General features: G+C 39.8%; 1 protein-coding gene across 1 annotated transcript; it reads right to left on the reverse strand.

Moving 5' to 3' along the window:
* Window positions 1-5,179: 5,179 nt before the first annotated feature.
* On the reverse strand, window positions 5,180-11,147 carry lap3 (leucine aminopeptidase 3). The gene is made up of 13 exons (XM_026943167.3): window positions 10,913-11,147; window positions 10,190-10,305; window positions 9,852-9,906; window positions 9,065-9,170; window positions 8,749-8,908; window positions 8,348-8,512; window positions 8,076-8,234; window positions 7,860-7,984; window positions 7,610-7,698; window positions 7,405-7,507; window positions 6,978-7,057; window positions 6,055-6,167; window positions 5,180-5,546 (listed from the first exon to the last, which is right to left on the reverse strand). The coding sequence occupies exons 1-13, from the start codon at window positions 11,000-11,002 to the stop codon at window positions 5,360-5,362; spliced, it is 1,548 nt and encodes a 515-aa protein (XP_026798968.3). The 5' UTR covers window positions 11,003-11,147; the 3' UTR covers window positions 5,180-5,359.
* Between the last annotated feature and the right edge of the window lie 11 nt (window positions 11,148-11,158).

An 11,158-nucleotide genomic window follows, 5' to 3' on the forward strand; every position in this document is an offset into this window, starting at 1 on the left:
GTCATTTATCCGATTACCAAAAACGGTTTGAAATATCCCGACACTACGAATCATGAAAACACGCTGCATAGAATAACGCAAAAAAAGACGTCGCGGTTTGTGCGTGTGATTTTTCATTTTTAAAAAAATGGCGTCGGAATTGGTTTGAGAATCAGTGCACTGCATATCAAGAGCGAAAGTAAGGAATAAAACACTCGAGTGTGTGCTGTTATAGGAAAATAACCAGCGAATGGCCTGAATGTTCCCACCCCGAAGTACATCCCGAAGTGTTTTATTCCTCTTAAACACCATTACGACTATTACAAAGTCGTACTTTTTTTCCATTTATAGTTACATTTAATGTTGTAGAATGTCTTAGAAACAAGTTAGTTCCTGATATCGCTTCTGTTATAGCAGCTATAAACAGTTGTTCCCTCACTAGCGTCTCTTTTCTGTCCTGAAACTGACTGTTACTGACTGTCTGAAACTGGAGACTCCTTCCATTAATGATACATAACCAGAGAAAGCAGAAAACGAATAAAAAATTATGCATTTTTTTTTTTTGTTTAAAACGGATGTTAGAATATGTAGAGCGTCCTCCGTTAAAGTCTCTGTAAATAAGTGAGAATGCGTTAAAGTGTATAGATTAATCTAAACCTGGGATTTGAATTACAGTCAAAATTAGTGTAGAGCTGCTGTACGTTTTTTTTTTTTTTTTTTTTTTTGCATTATTGTTAAAAAAAAAAAGCTGAAACTGCGAATTAACCATATGTTTCAACAGTAGTGAGTCAGCAGTTAAAGTAAAAGTTGAGAAAGAGACGGAAGTTCAAATCTCAGCCTCGCTGGAGAAAACCTTTACGAGAGAACCCCCGAGTTTTGGAGAAAAGTGGCAATGGAATGAATGTAAAGCACGTTAAAGCAAGTCTCTGACTCGGTTTTTGTCCCTCTGGAGGAAAAGTAATTCCACGATAAGCAGATTGTGTAAACTATACAAAGCCTTGATAAGAACAAGACAAATGCCCTGCAGAAAAGACCTTTTATTCCCCTACAATACCTGCAACACACCCTAATACTCCACTCGCATTGAATATCAGTGTGGAGAAGAAGAGAAGCTGAGAGAGAGAGAGAGAGAGAGAGAGAGAGGGAGCGGAAATGTGTCTTAAATTCTTTAAACAGGGTGTTTCCTTTTTTATGCACAGAGAATAGGTGGGAGGAAAATGACATGCCTCGAGCATCTCTAATTACTGCGTCATGCTTTAGAATAGTCGTGACGCAGCAAAAAGCGAAACAGAGAGAGAGAGAGAGAGAGAGAGAGAGAGAGAGAGCAAGATAGGGAGAGCGACAGAAACAGAGAGAGAGAGAGAGAGAGTGAGGGAGAGAGCAAGACAGGGAGAGCAACAGAAACAGAGTGAGAAAGAAAGAGAGCGAGAGAGAGAGAGAGAGAGAGAGAGAGAGAGAATGACAGTGAGGGAGAGAGCAAGACAGGGAGAGCGACAGAAACAGAGTGAGACAGAGAGAGAGAAGGAGAGAGAGAGAGAGAGAGAATGACAGTGAGGGAGAGAGCAAGACAGGAAGAGCGACAGAAACAGAGTGAGACAGAAAGAGAGAGAGACAGTGAGGGAGAGAGCACGACAGGGAGAGCGACAGAAACAGAGTGAGACAGAAAGAGAGAGAGAGAGAGAGAGAGAGACAGTGAGGGAGAGAGCAAGACAGGGAGAGTGATAGAGACAGAGTGAGAGAAAGAGTGAGTGTGAAAGAGACAGATAGAGATACTGAGAGAGAGAGAGAGAGAGAGAGAGAGAGAGAAAGAAAATGAGTTTGAAAGAGACGGAAAGACAGAGAGAGAGAGGCAGACAGACAGAGAGGAAAACAGAGAGAGACAGAAAGAGGGCTAGGCAGACAGAGAAAGACAGAGAGATAGAGAGAAAGACAGATGGGCAGACAGAGAGAGACAGAGAAACAGGGAGAGAGAGAAAGACAGAAACAGAGACAGACAAACTGATAGAGAGAGACATAGAGAGAAAGACAGACAGGCAGACAGAGAGAGATAGAGAGAGAGAACCAGAGAAAGAGAGAGAGGCAGAAAGAAAGAGACAGAAAGATAGCCAGAAGATAGAGAGACAGAGAGAGGTAAGAGAGAGAGGTAAATCGAGTGAGAGAGACAGGTACATCTCTGCGTCTCTGTATGTGGTTCCTTTCAGCGAGCTTTCTCATGGACAAACTCAAGAACCTTTAAGTTGCTAGTTGGAAGTTAAAGAAATAATTTAGAACAAAAAAATCGTTTAATATAAATAAACATGTCATATCGAGCCTTTATTTATTTAAAAGAAAATGATAGAAACGTGAGTATAAAGTGTACGAGAGAAAAAGAGAGCGCAATACCCAAACTGCATTTCTTCTGAAGTTATAAAAACTTCAAAAAAGGTATGAAATCATATCGAAAAGAATTTATTTAATGGTGTGTGTTTGTGTGTGTGTGTGTGTGTGTGTGTGTGTGTGAGGGGTGTAACATTATTCCATCTGTTTAACGCTCCAAATATTCATAATCTAATTGAAAGCCTAAGTGGGCGTAACCTAAACCAGAAGGAAAAAAAAAAAAAAAAACTGGGGATGAACTCAGACGTAGAAAATGGCAGCGCTGTGAGCAAAGTGTGTGAGATTCTGACTCGGACAGTTTCTCCGCCTCAGCTCCATCACTCCGGTTCATGATCGGTGTCTACTAGAGACGTGCGCGAGACAAGCAGTTGTTATTTTTGTTTGTTTGGACGTTTTTGTGATATTTCTAACGAATCTAGTTGTTTGTTTCCCCAAATAAAAACAAACGAGTGGCCTAATTTAAAGCATTGTAAGCCTGACCAGGCAGTTACTAAGGATGAGTGAAGGAAATGCACAGCACTGTCATGTGGTCATGTGATCATGTGGTCACGTGGTCTTTCTTTGTCCCTTGAGCTTCATATCTGGCTGCTTGTGTGCACATGAACGTTAATTAGAGTCGTGAATAGTGCTCTTTCTATTTGTAGATGTATTTGTATGGTTAGAACACATGAATTGTGTGTTCAGAATGGTGTATTTGTGTTCCTTTATACCGTTTGTGTATCTCATCACCCTTCCTGTTTCGACACAGTGTATCAGCGGCGTAATGATCGACGACAGACAGCAGTTCATATATTTCGACCTGACGTACGTAGACTAGCAAGATGATTTGAGGTCAACTCTGAGCATGGAATATAGACTTTATATCGTATCGTATCGTATCGTATCGTATCGTCTTACACTCCTACGGCGTACAGAACGTACAGCCCGAGCTGCGTTTTATAATAAACTCACTACTGTCATTATACGTGGTATGTTCTCGTGTGTGGTTTCGTCTTGTTCAAGGATCCGGATTAAGGAGTGCCTGTGAGAATGTTAATCAGTTTCAAACCAGTGTAAAGAGGCCCCACACACACACACACACACACACACACACACACACACACACACATCCAACAATCGAGTCAAATGTGCATGCACTACGCAGCATGTGACCATTTAAACCCAACACCGAGATATATGCACTGTAACACACCCCCCAGACACACACACACACACACACACACACACACACACAAAAGGTGGAGTAGAGCAGTTATCGGATGTCATTGACCACAAAACCCGTTGTCCTAAAACTTAAAAACAGTGTAGCCAAAAAAATATATTTATCTCTGTGGCCTTGTCCTTTGCCTGCACTTCTGAACAATGGGAGTGTTACTATGAGGGACTGCTGATTAAACACACACACACACACACGCACACACAATGTTCATGACTCAAATGCACTGAAATCGCCGACAGAACTTGTGATTAATCTAAAAATATGTACATATTATCACCATACTTACGATTTGCATCCAATGTAGCTGTTGTTTAACCGAAACTCATCCACAATCCTACCTATGAATCAATTAACATTTTCTAAATTCTATAAATAATCATACAAGCGCTTTTATGATACGTGTGATAAACACCTTCCGTCAGAGTGATCCAGTGTTTCTGTGTTTATAGGACAGAGCATGAATTTCAGCTCCATACCAAGGTGTGTGTGTGTGTGTGTGTGTGTTTGTAGTCTTTGTAGTCTTTGCTACAGATTAACAGTTTATTGCACAAATTCTCCATCGGCTTATGGTGTGACTTGCCAGAACAATGTCTTTAAGCGACACACACACACACACACACACACACACACGTTTAAGAGCCTTCAACATCCATAACACGTTCCTTGTGCATGAATGTTGGAATAGTCATCAGGTTCTGTCTTTACACTGCCATCTGCTGTTCAGGAAGTTTTTTTTTTTTTTAATTTAAGGCAATTTATTAAGATATTCACTTTTTTTTCTTCTTTTTTCAAAACTCATTTTTAAATTGAATTTTACACACAACTAAATAAAACGGCGCTTGATTTATTTTATTTAATTTATTTCATTTAACAGCACGTCCTGTCACGTGATATTTCTGACATCCTGAATGCTTTAAAAATGCTTTGAATAACTGAATAAGCTGAAAAAGTGAAACGCTCACCTGATTTGGACAAGACAGCGGAAAACAATACAAATGATGACGTCCTGCTATTACTTAATGCAGATATATTTATTCTCACAGTTAATTGGTGTGAATTATATCCTTGTATCTTACAAACATACTTTGAGATGCGAGGAATTGCTGTTTAAATTAATTTAACCTTAATTTTTTTTTAAAAAAAAGGTGACTTGTTGACAATTTTCTGTCTGAATGTAAGAATGCAAAGTCACTAACTATATAGTCTGAGTTTTGAGAATCAGTGATGATATGAGCAGCATAAATATGTTCATATGGAGGGGGAAAATCATTAAGTAGGGAAGCACAGCCCCCCCAAAAAAAAAAAAAAAAAAAAAAGGGTATATACTGTATATTTGCTGATAAATGTGAGGCAGCCTGGGAAAAACCTTCAGATGCTGCTGTTGCCAAAAAAAAAAAAAAAAAAAAAAAAAAAAAAAGACAGGTTTTGATTGAAATTCAGTTGCTTGTAATATAACAAACACTTCAGTCAGTCGCTTTATCCCTTTATCCAAAGCCGTTAAAATGAAGCCGGCTACAATATGAACTGGGGGACATTAGAAAACATTACAAAATGCAATTTATTTATCAAATGCCTGTGAACAGTTTTTGGGAGGATCATCACCACCATCATCATCATCATCATCATCATCATACACTGCTAGAAACCAAGGTCTCAAGTTCTCCCAAGTGATTGATAATCTGCAACAAAAATTTTTTTGTGGCCAAAAAAAAAAAAAAGACGTTCTGAATATTAACCCATTTCACTCCTGTGGTCCAAGAGGTGAAAGATCCCACGCAGATCCCTTTAAGACTCAGATGCCAAGGCAGCAGCAAACTCAACGAGCGTCCGCGTGGGTCTCCCGGACATTCCCTTCCTCAGGTAGGGAACTTCGTCCTTATTGGACATCACTCCGGCGATATCCAGATGAGCCCAATGGCTGGCTGTTACAAACTCCCGCAGGAACGCAGCGGCTGTACACGCTCCACCCGAGCTGTTCAGAGATAGCAGCGGCAATAAGACAACAAATACTACAAACGTCACTACTGTGTACAGAATACAGACAATGGGTTAGTAGTAGAAGCTTCTGGAAGTGTGGGATGTGAGACAAGCAAGAATTTAGGGAAAAATTTAGTGTGTGTGTGTGTGTGTGTGTGTGTGTGTGCTGTTATAGGAAAATAATCGACAATTAGGTTTGTGTTGATAATTTACCAACAAAGTGGTTCATTCACGACAATTATAATGTTTCATTTTTAGCAAATCATGTTTTTTTTTTATCCATTTTTAGTTACATTTAATGTGGAGGAACGTCTGTGAGACAAGTTAGTTCCTGCTATCAAAGTGCTATCTACCCTCTTCCGCATACATGAACTCAGAGGCGCCTGTGATTGGCTAGTGTCGCTGTGATTGACAGAGGAGAAAGAAAGAATGAAAGCCTACAAGTGAGAACGCAATGCTTGTGTAAAGAAAAGGAAAAAAAAATAATAAAAATGGACAGGTACCGGCTATATTTCCCAATATTGTTCAAGTCTGCCAGAGCACTTTCTGTGACTTGTTTGGTGTAGTGCTGAAACAGTGGCATCCTCCACACCCGATCGCCCGTGATCACGCTCGCCTGAAAATACGAAAAACACGCACAATAATCACCCGTGACATTTATTCAAAGCCTTTTCCTACACTGCTTTAGATCCTATTGAGTCGAGTGGTTAGCTTCCAAGCATCATGGAGTATCTTGTCTAGTTCCCCAAGACTCATCTCTGAGTACTTTATTATTCGACTTACATATCCTTCACTAGCTGGAATAATTCAAACATATAAAATTTGCTTTCGTAAGCGAGCAGACAATACACACTTTATGCACAATATATTCATCCAAGTGTAATTCATGTGGCTCTTTTAATGGCCTTTCTTTCTCAAACCCAAGGTGGCGTTTCAGCATTATCATCTGAGATCGTAGTTTGCGCACACGTAAATATTAATTTTTGCAAAACATTCAGAATATCTTTTTTTTTTCCAAAATCACTGAAAATCTCCGCCCACCAGTGAGAAATTGATAAACGTTACAATTACTCCAGTAACGTTACGCCAATGATCGCTGGGATCTCTTGTTGAATATTCATATTTAATATTTACAGCTTGAGTTATAGAGTATGTATAAAGTTAATAAACATTAATGCTGTAGATATGAAGATTTATGGTTACCTAGCTCCCCCTTGTGGTGAAGCCATGAAGTGCATGTGATTAAAAAGCGGTATATTTCACTACTACTCGCTTTATCCTGGTCCTCTGACTGTGTAAAAAAACATGCCAGCTGCTCTAATTGAATCCTCCACATCAACCATGATCCTAACCAGGATTAAGCAGGTACTGAAGATGGATGAATGGATGAATGAATGAATGAATGAATGAATTTTTCTGCGTTTACCTTATGCAGCTGTTCCCAAAGCCAGTCAGAGTTAGTGAAAACACCCGTAGCGGCAGAACCCAAGGCTACATCCATAGCGCCTGGCAAAACAGAGAAAGATTACAGGAATTATGCATAGGAGTACGGATATACGTACATTAACCAAAAATATTAAGTCAAAAGCAAATCCTGTGGTCATACATTAAGCCAATATCTGGTCAGTGGAAACTATAAGGTTCTAATGTACCTAATAAACTGGCAACTGTATATGTATATATGTGTGTGTGTGTATGTGTATATATATATATATATATATATATATAGTTGGCAGTTTATTAGGCACATTAGAACCATATGTGTATGTATGTGTGTGTGTGTGTGTGTGTGTGTGTGTGTGTGTGTGTGTGTATGTGTGTTTCAGAAAGAAAAAGCGTGAGCAAGTACACACCGGTAAGAGTAGCAGCGTTGACTACAGCCCTGGGATTGAAGTTGTGAGCGTAGCACAGGGCGTCAGCCAAAATCAGACGACCCTCAGCATCAGTATTATCGACCTATCAGAGCAGAGCAAGGACGCAGAATAAAAGTACACAATTGTGCGTCAGCTGATTCTGAATTGTGCGGCACCGCTCAGTCCGTGGTATGCGAAGGAATACCTGGATGGTTTTGCCGTTCTTCGCCTTCACAACATCTCCTGGTTTGTTAGCTTTTCCACTAGGCATGTTCTCACAGAGAGGCGTTAAACCTTTAAAAAAAAAAATCCAACAAACCTTTTAAATAGATTGTATCATGTACAGGAATCACTGAAAAAAACAGAAGCAGTGGTACAATCTGAATAAAGATGTTTACAGAAATACTGATGTGTGACCAGAAATTGAAGATTAAGACCAAGCAATGTGGGCGGACCTACGATGTTGATTGGCAGTTTCAGAGCGGCAGCTGTGACGATGGCTGAACACACCGTTGCGGCTCCGCCCATATCCGCCCTCATGGCGTCCATACCAGAGGAGGGTTTTATCGAGATTCCACCACTGAGGTATTGAGGATAAAGAAGTGTCATGAATAGAAAGAAAGAATAAATAGAAAGCTCGGCGTGGATGAGATGTTTGTAAAGCACGTCACCTGTCGAAAGTGACTCCTTTGCCTACAAGCACTAAAGGAGCCTGCTTAGAGTCTGGGATTCCGGTGTAATGCAGCTCCAGGAAGACAGGGGGCTCGTCTGAGCCTTTGGACACACTGAGAAACGCTCCCATCTGCTCGCTCTCGATCCACGACTTGGCTCTGTGAACGACAGGCGATGGTTAAAATACGACAAACCTCAAAGGTTTCAGTGCGCCGGAAATACTCGGGGAGGAAATCGAGAAAACGTAAATACACACTGCCTCACTTGATACCTTTTATGGACAGTCACTTTGTCTGAGAAGGGAGACAGCTTCTGCTCGATGGTGTCGGCGAAAACCGTAGGCGTAACGTGATTGGCCGGAGCCTCCATCAATCTCCTGGCTAGGTTCTGCCCCTCTCCATACAGAACGCCCTTCTCCCACGCTTTATCATCTCCACTGCAAAGGTAACACACACCTTGTATGAAATGACGTCTAGAAATGAACAGAATGTACCTGCATTAAATGTAACTGTAAACAGATAAAAAGGTTCTTTAATAAATAAAAAGAAAAAAGAGAAACAACACACGTCAAGGTGCTAACAATAAATTCACTGTGTGTCGTTGATTATTGTCCTATAACAGCACCTTACACCATTTTGTATTCCTTACTCACAATAGCATGACTTCCAGTACCTGCCATATAGCTGTGGAGTCACCTGGGTCTTCTTCTTGCTTTTAAGCTCGTCGTACTCGAACAAACCGAGCACGGCGCCCTCTGCTGCTGACTGGCTGTCTCCACACGGGTCCACCTCCACATGCGCAATCTCCAGGTCCTGAAGCTGCCTGCAGCCCGCTGTCGATACAATCAACAGTCATCAACACACAGTTCCGGTTCCTGTGCTTGGTCTTCTGCGGTTGCGCAATTCTGAGATGCTCACCACGGCTGTAAAGACTGCTTATTACTTGAGTTCTCCTCTTACCTCTACAACAAAAAGCAAGCAGTCCCTACCTGCTATGGCTGCTCGGACGTTCTCCTTGTTGTTATCCCGGTGCTCCTTCCCACACACTCCTGCTCCTTTCTGGCCAAGACCCACTACTGCTACACTCGGGAAGTCCTGTAACAAAAGAAATAACAAGATATAACAGAATAGAAATCTTAAAAAGGAACATGCAGTGTACGCCAGAATTATTGGCATTTACATGTTTTACATGTGTGCAACCTCAAAATTATACCCCAGGGAAACATAGATAAAGAGAACAACACAGTTCCTAGGGCAAATTAAAAATAAAGGTTTTTGGGGGTTTTTTTTTGTTCTTTTTTCTTGGAAGAATGCAATAATTTTGGAGGTCACTATACACTTGAAAATTTTATTAAGATTCATAGTCCAAATTTGTTTACGCTAAGAAATTTTTTTTCTTTTAAACTGAACTGGTAAAAGAATTACTCTTAAGCCATTAAAGCAAATTTACAAAAAAGCAGACAATCCTTTTTTTTTTTTTTTTTTTTTAATAAATTAAGTAAAAATTAAGTAAAAATTACAAATTACAGATTAAGATTTTACAAATCTTATAACATATTTCAAGGCACGTCAGTAATAATAAATGATAATAATGGTAATAATGTTTTTGCAGCATCATTGTTTGAAAAGGCAAAGAATGAAAGATGATGGGGGCGTGCTGTTAGAGGAAAACAATAAGGTGAACAAGGTGATTATTTTATGGAGGTGGTGTTATCATGGAGGCGTCGCATCACTGAACTCATGAGAAATATTATTAGTGACAAATTTCATAGATACCTGGTGTAATCCGTAGAATATCCGGCTCTTTCCCTTCTTTAAGGGAGGTCCAGATCTAGAGTGCAAAGGTCAAAAATGATAATCCAATGTGCTGCTGTAATCATAAAGACTATGATGCTCAAACTGCACATCCTTTCAACACACTTAGTACACACTTTATAGTATACACTTGTATGACAGATTTAGAATCGCACTATCCGGTGTTCCCTTTTGAGACAGGTTTCTTCCACATGTCGCCGCTGTCGCCTCGTGTTGTTCATCAGGGATAAATCTAAATCTACATCCGGTTTTCTGTACAGTTCTACATAAATACAAATTGAATTGAATGATCCACTCACACGGACAGAATCTCACTGAGTTTCCCTGATACGGATCTGTCAAACGCAGCAGCTGCCTCAGTGAGAAACACGTTGCTGTTGTCTTTATCCTTTTCATACACACCAAGAACTAAACCCTGCAACACACACACACACACACACACACACACATACATTACTATCCATGTGAGAACTCTCCATTGATGTAATTATTAATGCAGCTAATTAATGCAAATGAGCATTAACCTTAACCCCAGAAATCAAAAGGAAACCTTTTTGTTTGTTTGTTTTTTAAATAAAAGCAGGAGTTAAACAAAAAAGGCAGTTTGCCAAAACTGTCAGATATTCCTACCCTTGTATCCCCATATACACAAACATACACACACACACACACACACACAATAAATGTTAATGCATTTGTATTTCTGGAGCTGCTAACTAATATTGATTCATCTTGATTCACACAGATTCATACTGATTCACACAGATTCATACTGATTCACACAGATTCATACTGATTCACACAGATTCATATCGATTCACACAGATCCAAATAGATTCACATAGATTCGTATTGATTCATATTGACTCACATACATTCATACTGATTCACATAGATTCATACTGATTCACATCAATATGAATCTACGTGAATCATGTGAATCTATGTGAATATTGATTCATATTGATTCACTGGAGTCTGAATCTTTTTATATGGCTAAACGTTTCAAATGTGAAACTTACTTTTCTGGCACTCGTTTGGGAAGCAGAAAAAAGTCGAGAATTATGTCTCTGTATTCCGAAGACTAACACTTTCCTAAAATTCGGCAGCATTTTTCAATAATCTATATATCACCATACATTCAAACACAAGCGTTACTTCAAACTGAGCCACTCGTGTCACAAATGAAGGTTGCCCTTAGCAAAATCCTAAATATCTTCCTTTTCCACATGTAGTGCACTACACAGTGTGTAGCAGCCATTACTAAA

This window comes from Pangasianodon hypophthalmus, chromosome 28 (assembly GCF_027358585.1).
Source record: "Pangasianodon hypophthalmus isolate fPanHyp1 chromosome 28, fPanHyp1.pri, whole genome shotgun sequence".
NCBI lineage: Eukaryota > Metazoa > Chordata > Actinopteri > Siluriformes > Pangasiidae > Pangasianodon > Pangasianodon hypophthalmus.

Coding starts and splice junctions, on each gene's coding strand:
- lap3 (XM_026943167.3), bottom strand. CDS start 11,002: ATGCTGCCGAATTTTAGGAAAGTGTTAGTCTTCGGAATACAGAGACAT. Junction 8,235..8,347: donor AAAGTGACTGTCCATAAAAG/GTATCAAGTGAG, acceptor TGTCGTTCACAG/AGCCAAGTCGTGGATCGAGA. Junction 7,058..7,404: donor CAACGCTGCTACTCTTACCG/GTGTGTACTTGC, acceptor CTGTTTTGCCAG/GCGCTATGGATGTAGCCTTG.